The 18,182-nt window shown below is 24.5% G+C and overlaps 3 protein-coding genes across 6 annotated transcripts; 1 reads left to right on the top strand and 2 right to left on the bottom strand.

The window, feature by feature from the left end:
• Positions 1-381: 381 nt before the first annotated feature.
• On the bottom strand, positions 382-2,807 carry LOC126896433 (kelch domain-containing protein 10-like). Its single transcript, XM_050669221.1, has 5 exons — positions 2,640-2,807; positions 2,368-2,554; positions 1,571-1,775; positions 1,132-1,460; positions 382-1,057 (listed from the first exon to the last, which is right to left on the bottom strand). The coding sequence occupies exons 2-5, from the start codon at positions 2,530-2,532 to the stop codon at positions 521-523; spliced, it is 1,236 nt and encodes a 411-aa protein (XP_050525178.1). The 5' UTR covers positions 2,533-2,554; positions 2,640-2,807; the 3' UTR covers positions 382-520.
• Positions 2,808-3,504: 697 nt separating this feature from the next.
• On the bottom strand, positions 3,505-7,883 carry LOC126896425 (lysine--tRNA ligase). 3 transcript variants are annotated; one of them, XM_050669200.1, is made up of 10 exons: positions 7,585-7,883; positions 7,242-7,488; positions 6,573-6,714; positions 6,284-6,449; positions 5,666-6,192; positions 5,167-5,329; positions 4,838-5,103; positions 4,569-4,781; positions 3,821-3,964; positions 3,505-3,638 (listed from the first exon to the last, which is right to left on the bottom strand). In XM_050669200.1, exons 2-10 carry the CDS (start codon positions 7,319-7,321, stop codon positions 3,543-3,545), a joined length of 1,797 nt encoding a protein of 598 aa, XP_050525157.1. In that variant the 5' UTR covers positions 7,322-7,488; positions 7,585-7,883; the 3' UTR covers positions 3,505-3,542. The 3 variants fall into 3 exon arrangements, with proteins under 3 accessions (XP_050525157.1, XP_050525158.1, XP_050525159.1); XM_050669201.1 differs by having other exon boundaries at positions 7,242-7,377; XM_050669202.1 differs by lacking the exon at positions 7,242-7,488 and having other exon boundaries at positions 7,585-7,882.
• Positions 7,884-9,010: 1,127 nt separating this feature from the next.
• Positions 9,011-15,482, top strand: LOC126896439 (ras-related protein Rab-8A-like). 2 transcript variants are annotated; one of them, XM_050669226.1, is made up of 5 exons: positions 9,012-9,272; positions 11,865-12,011; positions 13,101-13,227; positions 13,618-13,766; positions 14,897-15,482. In XM_050669226.1, exons 1-5 carry the CDS (start codon positions 9,213-9,215, stop codon positions 15,254-15,256), a joined length of 843 nt encoding a protein of 280 aa, XP_050525183.1. In that variant the 5' UTR covers positions 9,012-9,212; the 3' UTR covers positions 15,257-15,482. The 2 variants fall into 2 exon arrangements, with proteins under 2 accessions (XP_050525185.1, XP_050525183.1); XM_050669228.1 differs by lacking the exons at positions 11,865-12,011; positions 13,101-13,227; positions 13,618-13,766; positions 14,897-15,482 and adding an exon at positions 9,631-10,823 and having other exon boundaries at positions 9,011-9,272.
• The last annotated feature ends 2,700 nt before the right edge of the window (positions 15,483-18,182 follow it).

Genomic DNA, 18,182 nt, shown 5'->3' with positions numbered 1-18,182 from the left:
TTTTTGAATATACAGAATGATTTTTTTATCATAACCTATTCAATTACGTACAGAGTAAAAATAATTATACATGTATATTAATTTAAAAACGAAACTTCAAAGTTTTATATGTAATATGCAAATAAAATCGTATTATAAATTCAAATGCACTTACTATTAAATTAAAAACTCAAATATTTTATTAAATTTAAAATGTGTTCCCATTTGAAAAATTAAGTTGACATCCTTACAAAGCATAAGAGATGAACTTAAAAAGGATCACATAGTTAATAATTTAAGAATAATGTGTAACTAAAGATAACCAAAAAAAAAAAATTGTTTAAATTATTTTTATTTACTAAGTAATTAAGTGGATTATGATAAAAAGATCAACCAGTATAATGCTGATGATTAAGATAATTTTGTATATTTTGACCAAACAAACTGACATTAATTTGTCACAGCAATTATTATTTTTATAAAATAAAAACTAAATATTATTTACATATAACAATATATATTTTTTAAATTACATGCCTAGTTATTTATTATTGATTTTGTCATTATTTCTTCGACCATCGATTATTCTTTCATAAAATTCTTGTGGTAAACCAACTTTTTTTAAATCTTCGTCACTAGTTTTAAACATCTGATCTTTAAAATAAAATAACATGGCTTCCCAACATATAACCCTTAACTTAGGTATAGTTATCCAAGCGCTAGTGATATCATTTGATCTACCGCCACTACCATCTGCTTGGTCAGATACAATACCTCCATAACAACACATACGACCAGAAGGTGTAACAGCTGTAGAATGGAAGTATACTGGTTTAGGCATAGTACACCTGGTTAACTTTTCCCACTGCAGAGTATCTAGGTTGAATCGCCATACATCTCTAAAAGATCGAAAACCATCAAATCCACCACAAATATATACTAAATTCTTTTGATCTGGACATTGAACACAACTATGACAGCTCCGATTATCTGGAAAGCCTGGCCTTGGAACTCTTACATCATGTTTGGCAGGAAGGAATTCCCAATCTTTTGAAGCAACATCAAATACATGTATTTTCTAGTAAATAATATACATCAAAAATTGTTATTTATCACAATTAAAACAAGTAATGAGAGAACTAAGAAACTAACCGAAAATCCATAATAAACATTTAAAGATCCACCACGTCCACCACCAAATATATATATTCGACCTTTGTAGAAAACAACTTCATGTCGGTATCTAGGTTCAGGTTCATGTACTTCTCCACGTGATTTGTGAAGTAATTCCCATTTTCTAGTACTAAGATCCAAACGATGAACATCCATTTCATATTCATAACCAGATGTACCACCAATTGAATAAATATATTTTCCATCCATAACTACTCCTTGTCCATATAGTGGCATTGGAATTTCACCAGATACTTGCAATTCCTCAAATTCCATTCCAATTTCTCTATACTCATTTGCTAAATTGCCTGGAATTTAAAAATGTTTTTAATGTATATAACAATTAAAAACATAAATATTTTCCCTAAATATCGAATGAGAAATTATTTGAAGCATTTTAGATTTTAAGAATGTATACCTAAATACATTCGATTACTGCAAAATGCTCCAAAAGGAACTCCTGTACCACCATATATTATAATTATATTGCCAGATAATGTAACTGAACTTGAAGCTAATTCTTGAGGTACATTTTTACAAGTAATTCTCTTCCATTCACCTAAATCAAAGCAATACTTCCAAAGTTCTCGCATAGCTGATGACAATCTGACACCTGTAGTATCCTATAGAAAAGAACAATCTAATTTAATAAAAATTAAATAAAATTTAAATAAACATATAAGGAAAATAAAAATAACAAAAGGTACATAGTAAGATTTAATAAAAAACTATTATCTAAAAAAATTAGATGAGGAATGATTCAAAATATTTTTAACTTGTCAATAACCAGCTATGAAATATTATTTTTATCAAAACTGTCAAATGATAATATTACAATGGTGTGCAACTCTTTATGCTAAAAAAAAAAAATAATTAAATTTAAAAGAAGTACACTTTAATGCTGTATATGTTGCACTAAAAATCCAAAGGATATAAGTGATATTTTTAAAGAAATTGAATTAAGTAAGCAGTCAGACTAAAAATTAATATATCTATTTAGAAAAATATTTTAAAAAACATAAGAATCATAAAAAAGGATTTTATATTACAAAGTGTATTGTGAAAAACAAAAACTTTAGGTAAAATTTCTTAAATGAAACTTATACCTCATATATTCTAAGTACCTTGTATACTTTAATAAATATAAATATTACAAATATCACAAGTATAATCTACACCATTCACTTTAATATTTGAATTTTAACATGAACTAACATTTGTTTGTGGGTTGAATCCTCCATATGAAAATAAATAAGCATCATTACAAACAACACGGTGTCCACTTCTTGCTAATGGTCGAAGTAATGGATCATGATTCTTTTTTAAAACAGTAAAATGGAAAGGTTTAAACTTATATAAAGGTATTATATTACTTGTCATTGTTATTTATTTGTAGTTGAATCTGTTAAAATACACATACTTTAATAACACTGAATATAATTATACTCATATTTTTTTAAAGTAGTTAGTAAAATATTTTTCCTTACCTTAATTAAATAGTTTTATTTCAAAATTTCACACATATTATTTAATCTAAGAAGTTGAGAAAATTATAAAAAAAATTATAACAATATAATGTACTTAAAGTATATAAAATACTGATAAATAGTGAAAAGTAAAATTTATATCAACAAACTTCCAAATGCTGTGAATACTGATTCGTATGTACTAAAATTATTAAAGAAAAAAAATTACAAAAGTACATAAAAAATTATATAAATGGCAAACATTTACTTAGTACATATTGATTTCCAATAGATCAATAGAGTAATTTTTGAAGAAAAATACAGTTTTAAAAATTTTTTGGTAAAATCCAAGAAACATTCATAAAACATGTTCTATCTAATGAAAATAATTTTTTTTATCAGTTGATAACATTTATTATCTAATAATATGAATTTCTCTGGTGAATACTTGATAATAAACATAGTCGCATTATTCATACAAAAGTGATAATAAACATATCAAATTCATTTTTAAATAAATATTTAGTTCTTATCTTGGTATACTTGTCTATGGTCTTAATTAGAACTTAATATAACTAATTAATTTTTATACTTATTTTTACATGTCCTTTAATTAACCAATATCAACTAGATAGTTATTTTTTAAAATTGCGTAGCAATAATATCTTATTCATTGTCATTAATTGTTGAAAGTTACTTCAGTAAAAATTACATTTTTAATATATCAATATTATCTTATGTAAAAAATTTTTCCGTAAAAAATGATTTAGTATTTTTATTAACCTGTCATCAAAATACTCAACTTCATTGAAATTGGAGTATTCAAAATTTTATTTAATTACTTAGTATCCTAGGAATTAAGAACAATTAATAAAAAAGCACAACATTTTTATAAGTATTAATTTATTACAATATAATTTACATTTAAGAATTCGACACTTTAGGATTTTCTTCTTCATTTTTATCATCTTTGTGCTTATTAGGATCATCAGGTTTCATTGCAGGGAAGAACAACACTTCCTAAATCAAAAATATTATTTTATTAGTTTTTAATAAACATTAAAAATATTTTGACTTCTCAATTTCCTCAATTGTTATCAAGTTATCTGTCAAAATAATAATGATGTATGTTTTTGTATTAATTATAAAATTATAAATAGTTTAAATAACATTTGATAAATTTTAAAGAATCAAATTTATACTTTTATATTGTTTGAATCTGTTAAGAACATAGTTAAACGATCAATTCCAAGACCCCAGCCAGCTGTAGGTGGAAGACCATATTCTAATGATGTACAGAAATTTTCATCAATTAATTGTGCTTCATCATCCCCAGCAGCCTTGTCCTATAATTATAAAAACTATTAAGACAAAACACATAAATAATAAAATTAAATGATTTGTACATAATTATTTTATTTTATTAGTATACAGAATACAAAAATATTTTCAAGGTGGATCAAATTGGTTCCCATTAGAGATATTCCAAGAAGTAAATACATGTATTAAGTACCGAATAAAAGCTGCAAACAAAAGTACTAGGTCTTAAAAAACCTGGCAAATTTCTAGTTTTCATACAGTCATCCATTCGTGAACTTTAATGATAGGGTACACCATATCCTCTTTTTTCAGCAAATAGAATATGGTGTTTATATTCTTGAATACAAATCTATTTGCCAGGATGTACCTTAGGATGTTATAAAAGTTATCACTAAAGGGGTCAAGGATCACAACAAACCAGAAAAAAAGGTAATTGTCATAAACTCTGTAGATATTTTCTTGGTGAAAATAAAATGTAGTGTAATGTACACATACAAAATTTTATTTAGACTAAAGAGAATTCACATTAAACTTGTATTAATTTTTACCATTTAGCTCTACATTAGTCATTCAATTTTAAAGGGGATCATATTAAGAACCCTTGAATATTTGCATGAAATAGTGGATTACCTTTGCTTGTTGTTCAAAACGTTCCCTTTGAATCATAGGATCATTTAACTCTGTATAAGCATTACAAACTTCTTTTTTCATAACAAACAACTCAAATCGTTCAGTTAAACCAGGTATTGAACGATGCCATTTTGCCAAGGGTGACATAACTTGAGGGTGATCGCATATAAATGTAGGATTAATACATTTTTCTTCGAGAAATTCACCAACCAGCTATAATTGTGATAAATTTAGTAATTTATACTTTTAAAGATACTAAAATTTTTTACTTTATCTAATAATCTTGCGGATGTTTTAGGAGGTGGGCATTCTACTTCATGTTTTAAACATAATTCTTCAAGTAGTTTATTTGATTCAGGGGAAGACAAATCTAATGGATTTGGTAATTTTACTGATAAAGCTTCTTCCAAAGCAGGGAACATGTACATTCTTTTAAATGGTGGTGTAAAGTCCAATTCTACTGGTTCGGTGTCTGAGTCTACACCATCTGGATGATATTGTATTTTATACGAGCCAAAAATACTTTTAATAAGACCTATTACAGACATACCATATTTATAACAATAGAGTAATATTTTAATCACAAAAAAATTAATACCCGATAATAAATCTTCTGTTATTTTCATTAGGTCATTGTAGTCTGCATATGCCATATAAAACTCACAAGTAGTAAATTCAGGGTTGTGGGTTAAATCAATTGCTTCATTTCTAAATTGTCGTCCAATTTCATAAACTCTATCAATACCACCAACTACAAGCATCTTGTTAAAAAAAAAAAAAAGAGTTTTATAAAAATATAAGATAATTTTTTTTAATTTACATAAAAAAACATTTGGTTATTTCAATAAACTTTGTCAAAAGTTGTGTCAGGATCCAAAGTTATAAAATTTTATTAGACTTTGTTAATAAATAGAAAGCTAAAGATTTTAAGTTCAAAATAACTTAGTATTTAAATAATAATTAATCAGATAGCTTTTTTAATGTATAAGAATTTTAATTATTGGTACATTAAAGGACTCAACTAAAATTTTTTTTCATGGTTATGATTCATAGTACTCATTCTATAAAAAACAATAATATATATTTCTTTTAATTACTTTATGATAAAGTTCTGGTGCAACTCTCATAAACAAATCCATATTTAAATCATTATGGTGAGTAATAAAAGGTTTAGCTGTAGCTCCTCCAGCTATCATATTCATTAAAGGTGTTTCAATTTCAAGAAATCCCATATTATCCAAAAAACGTCGAAAATATGAAATAATTTTGGCTCTTATTATAAACTTATTCCGAACATTATCATTAATAATTAAGTCTAAATATCTCTGCCTGTATCTAGTTTCCTTGTCTTTTAAACCATAATGTAAATGTGGTAACATATGTAAACAAGGTGTTAATAATTTTATATGTTTTGGAAAAATTGATAACTCTCCCTTCTTAGTCTTTCCTGGACTTCCTGTAACACCAATTATATCTCCTCTTCTAATCTTTGAAGTATCTGCAAAAAAACTATCTTCAGAACAATATTGTTTTGCATTTGCCATCACTTGTATTTTTAGGCCTTCGCCACGTAAATCATAAAATATAAGCTTTGGACCAGATTCACGAATTGCGTGAACACGCCCTGAAATTAATTAGAATATAAACATTTGGGTTCAGTAAAATCATAAATTAGACAATTAAACATTAATATGAAGAACTTGTTATGATAGTACCAGCAACACTAAGTTCTTTATCATGAAAAATTTGACTTTCACTGAGTGATTGATATTCATTTATGAAATCTTCCAATGATGATGTAACATTAAACTTATGAGGGTAAGGTTCATCACCATCTTTTTTCATTTGAGCAATTGCTTGTAAACGTAAACTGAAGAACTCCTATAAATAGTCATAGTGTACTAGAGTATAATTTATTATAATTTATCATAATACAAATTAATTATACAATAATATAATTATTACACAATCAAAATTTGATAGAGTAGTAAGAAATATACATACATTTGGACTTATATCCAGAGCTTTAGTAGCTGCAGATAAATCATTTTCATTTTTAGCATTTTGTTGTTTTTTTGGTGCAGCCAATTCTTTTTCAAGTTTTTCTTTTGCTTTTTGTTCAGCCTTTAAACGTCTTTTAAGCTCACTAAAAATTATATTTGCAAATATTTTTTATGTATAATTTACTAAACAAAACTGGCTGGAGTGAACGCATATAGTAGGGTTTTATAATTAAAGAAAAAAACAATTAAGGCTATGAGTAGCAATAAATTACACCATTATAATCTCTACCTTCATTTTTTATTGTTACCTAGTTAATAATTTATGAATATTACTGTAACATAGAAATCAATAGATAAACATATGTTACTGTACAATTACCTATCTACTTAATTATATAAGACACAATTAACATTTGATTTCAACATTTACATAGTTATTTATGATACTTCATTATTTGATTTGTATAATTCAGAAAAAATCTTAATTAAAAAGTAATATTTTAAATTTTACTGCTATTTACTTATTATGTTATATTTTTAAAGTTCTACAAAATAATCAAATTTTTGAAAACTGCATCTTTATATATACTTTGATATGAGCACACAACAGGTAAATTTTATCATGTAACATTCACTCCGATACCAGTGTTTCTGTGAACTGTTACTATACCTTTGTGCCAAATAAGAAACATGGATCAATCTTGATTTATAAATAAATTGAACAAAACTTCGCTTCACTATGGCACTCATTATGTAAAAATATGCTTATATTTTTGTCAAAAGTTGTGAAGATAATACTTTATTATCTAGATATATTAAATGTGAAAAAATCTATTGAAAAATAAAATCCTATGTATTTTTTATATCAATAATTATTTAAGAGATAGGTTCCTTTGTGGCTTTAGATGACTTCATATCTTTAAAAAGTGGTAACAGACACAAAAAAATATAAAAAATCATAGTAAATTTAATTCTCAATTTGCATCAAAGCTAAAATTTTAAAGAATACATACTTTTTAGATATAGTTTCAGAACCTTCCATTTTTTCACCTAAGATTTATTCTCACTTCTAAAATAAGTTTTTAAAATTAAAATACTGTAAAACGTTAATACTTGAAGTAACACATTACAAATTATCTTTATGTAGGTTAGGTGTACTAAAAATGATAAAATTCAAATGTAAATATCGATATTTTTACAATCGGACTTCGTTAAGATTGGAAAATTTATTTTAGTATCTGTTCAAGCCACGTTAAACATAAATTTAAGGAAAAGGTTTACTATTGGTGATTATTTTTTATGTTTTCAAATTTTGCAACATGGCATTATTAATATTATATTCATATAGAAAAAAATCGATCTTTATTAATACATATTAGATAAGAATATGATGATAAGGAATAAATTATATCGTGGAAATTGGAACGTTTTAAACAACTAATAAAATAGTTAACTCAGCATCATTATTATTCAATAATATCATCTGTTTAGTCCGTAAAAAATACTGTTAAACAATCATTTGAATATTTTTTGCGGTAGGAATAACTTAGTGGCATTTGGTTGATCAGCAATCTGTTTGCCAATTAATTAAAAATATGCGCCGTATTAAAATAATTATGTAATTCAGATTTTACACTTGGAAATTTAATATACGTAACATTTTAAAGGGTTATTCTTAAAATTTTATTGTTTTAATTATACAAATGATGAATTGTCGTGAAATTAAACACAAAAACATTAAAGTAATTAGAAATAAATAACAATTAAGTTTACATAATTTCTAGATTTTAATGAAAAATGTTTATTTTGTTTAATGGAATAAAAGTTAAAAATTTCATTCCATAGTATTTTTACTTAAATATTATACTTATTAATAAATGTAAAAAATTGTCACTTAATGAAGCATAATTTATTTCATAAAACAATACTAATTCATAGTTAAATCGATAAAATGCAACTTTAATTTGAGGAGGTCTCAATGGATTCTGAATTTCTTTTCGAATTTTTTCTAATCTATATCATAGTTTAGACTTAAATTTGAATTGAAAATAACGAGTATACAATATTTTCTTTAAACAACATATGAAATAAAATTAAGGTTATTTGTCTAGGAAATACTTTTAAATTGAGACCTGTAAATAATTTCCTTATATTCTAATCCGACTAGATAAATAAGTAAATTAATGATTAAATAATTAGATATGCAAATACAATTGTGATAAATCAATGATTAGGTTAAAAGAAAGTATATTTTAAATCTAAAGCACATAAAACCTTTTATTTACATTTTACGTATTAAGAAAGTACAATAAACGTACATCCTCAAAACCTTTAAATTTTTACCACTAGATGGCAGTATAAATTGAACAATTTTATGGTCAACTTGACGTATTTTACCATTTCCATACTCCCTTTTTTTCTACCCGTTGTTTTACCTCCCTCCACTTAAATGATTCATCATCTCATACATAACTTTTAGTGATAGGAAATCTTCGTTTTTTATTTCGTGGCACTAAACACGCTTCATAATCTTAGATATTAATTTACGATTAACTTCTAGATTATTTTGTTTACAAATATTTTATCTTAATACTAAAATACATTTTTGATTATCTTTGAAATATTTTAACGTGACATTAACATGGACGCTGTGAACAAACTTAAGACCGTCAAAACTATCCATGCACGTTTAATTGAAACGGTAAGGTTATAATAAATACTAAATATAGTATATTAATTTAAATGGAGATATTATTCATAATGGATTTAATACATAAATTATATATTGGAAATTAAATCTTTAATTTTGATGCAATTTAAATCCTATTTGAATAATATTTTATGTCGGTGTACGAAGGTGTAAGATTTCAATGTGTAGTTGTAATTTTTGATAAGAAATTTTGATAAGAAGTTTTCAATTTTTCTTTTCTTTTGTGTGCATAATAAATTATTACATCAACCTACACTGGGCTTACACTTAGTGCAAAAAAAAACCAACAATCCTTTTGTGTATACATGATATTCATGATAAATTTATCAAAATCCATTTTGATAAACAGGAAAACTACTATCAACAATTCTAAAACTATATCATTTCATCATAGAATTAAGAAAACAGTGCTGCTTATTGCTCATTACAATACTTAATTTGATTTGTTCATAATGGCGAAGACCTATGATTATCTTTTCAAGCTGTTGCTCATTGGTGATTCCGGAGTAGGCAAGACTTGTGTTCTTTTTCGATATGCAGAAGATGCATATAATGCTACAACCTTTATATCTACCATTGGAATTGATTTCAAAATACGTACTGTAGAATTAGATGGGCGACGTATCAAATTGCAAATTTGGGATACTGCTGGTCAAGAACGGTTTCGCACAATAACTACAGCTTATTATAGAGGAGCAATGGGTATTATGCTTGTTTATGACGTTACTAGTGAACGTAGTTTTAATAATGTACGTACATGGATGCGCAATATTGAAGAAAATGCTTCAGCAGACGTAGAAAAAATGTTATTAGGTAATAAATGTGAAATGGATAGTAGTAGACAGGTTAGTAAGGAACGTGGTGAACAGCTAGCTTGTGAATATGGTGTTAGATTTTTAGAAGTTAGTGCAAGAACTGGCCAAGGTGTAGAAGAAGCGTTTACTACTTTAGCAAGAGATATCAAAGGAAAAACAGAACGAAAACTTGAAGCATCTAATGCAGGAAAAACACCAGCTCAACAAGGTAGTAGAAACGATACAAGAAAATTAACTGGGACGTCATCCAGTTCTAACAACATTAGCACATGGTTACAACAGCGCTGTAATTTACTTTGACACTATATAATAAGAATCTCATTAATGTAAAAAAAAATTATATACTTATAAATATATGTATACATCTAATCGTATAAATTTTTTATTAATAAAATAGATAAAACTTATTATAAATATTACACTATACATTTAAATGCTAGCTGATTTAATGGTATATAATCATATTGTTTTTATATCTACTTATTAAAAAAACATTATTTAAGTATACTTAAATTATTATTGAGTCTTACAATTTGTACAGTAATGATATTTTATTTAAAACTTTACATATGTGCTTTTAGTAATGGTTTTATTATTATTTATTTAAATTTGATAATTTTAGACCTTAGGCCTGAACTGTGTTACATTAATTTAACATTTGTAGAAATTATTATTTCATTGTTTTCTATAAATTGTTTTAACTAATAAATAGTAAATATTTCTAATAGTTAACTTTTTTTAATAAATAGCATTAAACCATATTTAAATTTCAAGCATGAAAACAATTTTATTATTTAAATTGATTTTAAACTCATACCGACATATTTGATTAATTTTTATTATGTTTTTTTTATCTAAATATTTAATTTATACATTCATTAATTTATGTCAATAAAGTTCTAAATCTTAAAAATGATGAAAAACATTAGTTTAATTTACATAATATTCAGATTGTAATTATTTATTTATTTATTCTAACATTAAAAAAAAAATTATTAATATATCAATTTTCCTTCCTTCCTTTCAAAATTTTAATTTACCTGAAAAAGACTATTAGGACTTTGTTGTTATATAGCTCTCAGATAGTTACTTATGAGAAATTAGGGGTGTAAATTTCAACTTAATATATTTTTAGTTAAATTAATTATTCAAATGAGTTAATACTTACGGTTATTTAAAAATTTCAGAATTTTTTAAAATTAATTTTTAATAAATATTTTTGTATGTAATAAAATCTTAAAACGTAATTATGTTTCATAGATTATTTTTTTGCTATTTTGTATTTAATAGTAAAACAGTCATTGTTACAAACAATGAGAACAATAGAAACCCGTTTCCTGACTTACTGAACACCCTGTATATACTTTTATATCTTCAACGTCGTTCTATATCATTTTTTTTTTTTTTTTTAACTGATGAATTCTATACTTACTCAAGTTTTTTTATTACACGTTTGAAGGGAAATATTTAACATTTTTAAGATTTCTGTTGTGGTGCCTTATTTATTTATAATATTTATACGGTACGGGAGTGTGTGATTGCTTTTTTCCGTCACTAAAAAATATTTTTTGTTAAATCAACAATAAATTTTGTTAATTTGTTATTGAAAACATTTTTTAGTAAAATATCTAATATAATAATTATAGTTTCACTTAAGAATGCTACACCCTTAATTTTTTACAAATGTAGTCTTATGTCCTTTTAAAATTTATTTTCGTTAATATTCATTTGGAAAATTCATTTTGCGCTAACAAAGAATATATAACAGGTGAAATGGCACAAAAAAGAACTGGCAAATAGATATTCTGTCGAATGTGAACGTCTCAAAAAAGAGCAAGAATCATTAAAATCACAGATACAAACCGAATTAGAGAAATTAAAAAAAATAAGATCTAACAATGGAGTTAATTATCAAGTAAGTGTTAAAATTAAATAATTGGGATGCTAGTAAATTATATTTTATCTTAATCGTTTTGATTAATTTGAATGATTGATAACATTGAAGCGTGATTATAACACCGTCCTATTAATGTTTTACATTTAATTTGAAAAAATCTTTTAACCGTAATTAGTCATGAAATTATTATGGTGTATAGAATTTTCTTAAAATAAAAATAATTGGTTTTTATGCAATTTTTGTTTGTTTGAAGGGTAGCAAAAATAAGTAAATTTTATGTATATCCATCTCCTGGCTAAAATTTGTCTAGTCTTGTTCAAACCCTTTCTGTACTTAGGTTTTACATTGAATTTTCACAAAAAAAAAACATACCAATTGAAAGTTTGTTATGTCTTGTATATTCTATTAAAATTTCATTTTTAGAAAGTTATAGCAATTTTAAAATACAAAAAAATTGAAAAAATAAATTTTATGAAGTGTAATTTAAAAATATGTGTCTACATTTCCAAAATAATGTTTTTTTTTTATTTATGACGATGGTGGGTTTATTTATTTAAATGTATAATTTAGTCAATGAAATCACATCCCTTTACAAGATTTCATCTACGCTTTGAAAAATAGATATGAACATTTTTTTTATATTGTTTGAAAAAGTTTTGAAATTGCAAATTTTTTAACTAGTGGCAACCCTAATCCTATAATTCAGTAATAAAAGTTTCTGCGCTTTTTTTGAATTACTAATGTGCCGAAAATAAATAATATTTTTGAACATGTAGTGTATATTCATAAAATTTAGTTTTAAGATTGTCCATAAGCATTTTCAAGAGTGATAAAAAATATTTAAACATTATTTAATTGCAGCTTTACTTACTAACTTTTGTAACTTTTAACGTATGTTATTGTAATGATAAGTTGCTGTTAATAAATAATATTATTTTTCGATTGAAAAAAAGCCGAAATATATTAAAAAAATATTTACATTTTTTAGGAATTATTTTTATGATAAGGGGAGAGAGGGTTTAAATTTATTTGGCAAATTAACACACTCATTTTATAAAAATTATATTAATAAAACAAATATTTTCCTATCAATTTTCATGAAATCAGATTGAAGAAAATGAGAAAAAATCTGTCTCTGTTAATAAAGACAAAATTACTACCGATAAATGTACTGCTGATAAAAAAAAAAGTAAAGACACAGTTAAGAAACAGAAGAATAATAATACTGGTGGTGGTAAGTTAATACGAATGTTTAAGTTTTAATTAATTATATCTTGAAAGGACTTAAATACATTCATACGAATAAATTTTACTGTTGTATATTATATACATTTCGTGTGTTGCTTATAAAGATAATACAAGAACTACCAAGAAAACATTTACCACTGCCACTGTTAAATGATACATAATATTTTGAAATAAATAAGGCATTTAACTTAAATAATTCACCTTTAAGGTCTATTATAATTTTTAATGTCTGATACGTCTCCGTATCCAGCACCTTAATTATAAAAAAACTGTACCACATAAAGTATTAATGGAAAATAGAATGGATACTTATATGTTTCTTTTTATATTTTTTTAGACAAATCAATTTATGTTTTATTTTTATGTTAAAATTTAGCAACAAATGTCCAAAAAAATGATAGTCCTGTAGATATTGGTCGATTAGATTTGAGAGTAGGGAAAATAATTAGTGCTTCTAATCACCCTAATGCTGATTCACTATACGTTGAAATAGTCGATCTCGGCGAAGAAAAACCAAGAAATGTTGTACGTATAATAAGTTGTGTTATTAAAATTTTTTTTTTTTTACCTAATAACATATAATGTAGTAGTATAATAATAAAATTGCATATAGTAAAAATTAGAGTTCGTCAATGATATATTTTTGGATATCGATATTGCACTGAATTTGAGCGTTATTATATTACTAAAAATTAATTCATGTTATATAAATATATTCAAAAATTAAATTAATATTTAATATTCAAATGTTTTCATAATTTTATTTATTTTCACGAATAACGTTAAGTAACCATAGTTGTAAAAATCAAACAGCTTTATACCAACCTAATCAAATAATAATATTAATATAAATAATATCTATATCTCTTAACGATAATCAAATATTTTCAAATTACTTTTTATTATGAAGAAATACATTTTTTTGTTATAAAACTGTATCATTATATATTTGTTATATTAAATGTATGAAATTCTTCTTTATTAAATAATAGTATTATAGTTTCAATGTTTTGGTTTTAAATAATAATAAAAAAAAAGTTTATAAATACTGTTTATATATTTTTATTGCTTTATCATAAGTGAAAATTATTATTTTTCTTTATAAAAATAAAATTTAAACTTACAGAATAAATCATAATCATTACTCATCTAATAGGAATTTTTTTTTTTTGTGGGAGGGGATCAACAATTTTATTTTACTTTTCAGATTGAATTTCAACCAGTTGTTGCTGTATATTTTCTAATTCTTTAATTTCTCTCTCTCTAATTCGTACATTATTTTTTTTTGTTAAAAATAGGAATAAAAACAATGCCATAATAAAAAACCTAATCAATAAATACATTTTTCGTCTTATCTCAATTCTATATATCTTAATACAAAAATATTAACAAAATTATCACGAACTGTTTTTTGACTAATATCAAATAATATATATTTTATAACAGTGACCAAAATTCAAACATTTTTTCTCCGATTATTGCAATATTTCAAAAATAATCGATTTTGTGGGAAAAATGAAAAAAGTTTGCGATATCGATATCATTGACGGAACCCTAGTAAAAATACTTTAAACTTTTTTTATTTTTCCGCGGATATAACTTAGTCCAGTTTAGCTTATTATGATGTACAGAATATATAGATAATAATTTTGTAGGTGAGTGGTTTGGTAAAATACGTTCCTTTGGAGAAAATGTCTGATCGCATGGCTGTATTGTTGTGCAACTTGAAACCATCTAAAATTAGAGGAGTCGTTTCTGAAGCAATGGTAATGTGTGCTAGTACACCTGATAAAGTCGAAATATTGGAACCCCCAGCTGGTGCAGTGCCTGGCGATATTATAAGTGTTGAAGGTTACATGAGATCTCCCGATAAAGTTTTAAAAGTGTTTGATCAAGTAGCAGAGGATTTAAAAACAAATGACGCAAATCAAGCTACGTACAAGGGAATTCCATGGACAATAACTAATAAAGGAATTGTGGTTGCGCAATCATTGAAAAATGTTAAAATTAAGTAAAGCTTTTATATTTTAATGTACTCTGTTATTATAAATTTTCCTTTAATTAATTAGTTAATATTCATTCACATGTTTATGAGTTCCATTATTTATTAATGCAGTGAAATTTAATATTTTAAATGCATTGTGTCTTCAATGATTATTTTATTATTCTTGTAACTAGAGTATTCTGATTAGTTAATTATAATTGTAATTTACATTAATAAAACAAAATTTTTCCGTGATATTTTATCAATTTAACATGAAGTTTGGTAGACATAATGTGGCATTTATGTAAATAGATTGCGTTAAGTTAAAATACAGCGCTTTAGACAAATTATCAAAATTATGCAATTATTTTAATCAAGTATCCCTTCATTATAACATAAATTTCTATAGCATAATGTACAAAGGTGTAAAAATAATTAATAGCAATAGAGTCACCCTGTTGATTAAAGACATCTTTAAATATAAAATTTATTTTGTGTTTACATATAGTTGCCGGCTATATTCGTCAATCACCAATTAATTTTATAAAATGATAAGAATTTTTGTTGTATATTACTTCTAAAAAAGTGATGATAAAAAAAATGATGTACAATTCATGAGCTATCTCCCTGCTCGTCTCCAAAAACCTTTGTATTTTTAATCCAAATAGTTGTGTCGGAACAAGATTTTCTATAGGGGAAGTGGCCCTCAAACAAAATACGGGATGAAAAAAATAACATTTCATCCCTTCACAATAAAATTTAATAAAAAAATTCTAGCTAAAAAAAATAATTATTTTTAAAGATTTGAGGTGAGTTTTATAATTTTCATTTTAATATATGTTTATAATTTTATTTAAAAAAATCGTTTATTCCCAGATTTAGTGATTCACTCATAGTATTATCTCTATTGTTAAGATATTATCAATTATGGCCTAGAAAAATTTATTATTCAATGTAAAATTACAATCAAGTTTTTGTTTAAAAATTTTATTTGTGTTTTATTTAGTACTTTATTTATAATTGTGGAATTTTCAATATTTTTCTGGGAGTTTCTAAGAATAAAATTACTTGAATTACGCATCAGTATTACCTTACATATTAAAAAATGTAAAAATATCTATGTCCTCCTGAAACCCCCGTAAATTAATAACTGATTTATATACTTCTAAATTTCAATTTTGTAAAAGTTACTTTGTTTAAAGAATTTGATTTTGAATTTACATAAATTGATATAATAACAATTTATCAATTGTGGCTAATTTTATTTGTAATTACAATTTTTCGGATTACTTCATCTTAAAAAACAATAATAAAAAGTAAATGACTCACTAAAAGCGCAGTCATAAATACATACAAATAACTATTATATAACTATTACTAATAATTATACATCGTAGCTTCAAATAAATTTTTTAAAACACTTTATGACTGTTTTTATAAAATACACATCTTTATAATTTATTGTTTTTCTATTTAAGAATGATGTATAATATTTTTTAAACTCGTATCAACTTTTGAAATGTATGAAAGTTCTTTGACAATTTTATTTGTTGGCTTTAAAACTTTTAAATGTCTTAGTATTCACCCAAACATATATGCGCATAAAATTAGAAATACAATAGATGTGCTTAACAAATTTCTCTTGTTTCATTTATGTGGGCTTATAGTACCTACTTGGTTATTCTGGACATCGTTATATCCATAGCTATGTTAAAAACGTGACAAGTTTTTTGTATTATGCGACAACGACAATAATTTGTTTTCATTGTTGTATGTTGATTCATTGTATGTTTATATTGTATATAGATTGTCTAGAAAGTATCACAAACCATCTCTCGTTCAACAAAAATATTTTATAAAAATCAAAATGAACTGATTTTTGTCGTAAATAAATTATTTTGTAATTTTTAATTGTACTAAGTAAAAGTGATCGTATGTATACGCTTATATCGACATAAAAATCGACGGTTCTTTGGATAATCAATAGAGTGCTCTGTCAAAGTAAAAAAAAGTTTATATCATGCGTGATTCAAAAAAATCATATGACTTATATTGGTAAAACTATATGAATCTTAAAATAATTTAATATGATATACTATTTTATGACTTATTATTTCATCAAACAGACATTTTAAAGTTATGTTTTTATAACTCATGATTAACACTTTTTTCTAAGTAGCACAATACTATTTGTTGATAATTTTAACGCAAAATTTAAACCATAAGATCAGCTAATAAAACAAATTGTTTATTGTTATTAGATAACACATATTATCTAATATACTGGTGCAGTTATATCAGCAGGTTTAAGTTAGTTACACTTAGTTTTCTCTGTTAAAAAATAAAGATATTTTATTTATTTTATCTAAACAAAAATATAAGTACTTTAGTTAATAACTAATTTTTTATTATATAGTAAAACATTTTTACTAAAATATTTCTCTTTATTCTATATTAAACATGATTAACTTTATGTACAACCAAGGCAGAACATTATTATCCCCATTAGGCACTTTGTCTAGGAACTACAAAATTTATTTTAAATATTTTTTTGATCATTACCCATGTTAAAAAAAAATTTTTTTCAGTTAATGCCTAGGATCAACGAATAGTTAAAAGAACTTAGCTGGCTCTGAACTAAGTTTTATTTTAATCAATCGAGGTAAAATTTATTACATTATAATTTAAAATAATGTAATATATATGTAATTTAATATACAGGGTGTTCAGTAAGTCAGGAAACGGGTTTCTATTGTTATATGAGTTGGGTTACAAAAATTTCGCTCTAATTAAATTAAGACATATTTAATTACAATCAATTAAATATAAAAAGTCATAATGTAAAATTGGGTGCTCATTTTAAAAATGTTTTTCTTAAATAGATTATACATTTATGATATAGTAACTAAGTAATAGCTTAAGGAGGATGCAAATTTTTATAGGCATCTACGTGTAGG

This window comes from Daktulosphaira vitifoliae, unplaced genomic scaffold (genome assembly GCF_025091365.1).
Source record: "Daktulosphaira vitifoliae isolate Bord-2020 unplaced genomic scaffold, ASM2509136v1 Scaffold_1, whole genome shotgun sequence".
Taxonomy (NCBI): Eukaryota; Metazoa; Arthropoda; class Insecta; order Hemiptera; family Phylloxeridae; genus Daktulosphaira; species Daktulosphaira vitifoliae.
This window is presented reverse-complemented; position numbering and strand designations above follow the sequence as displayed.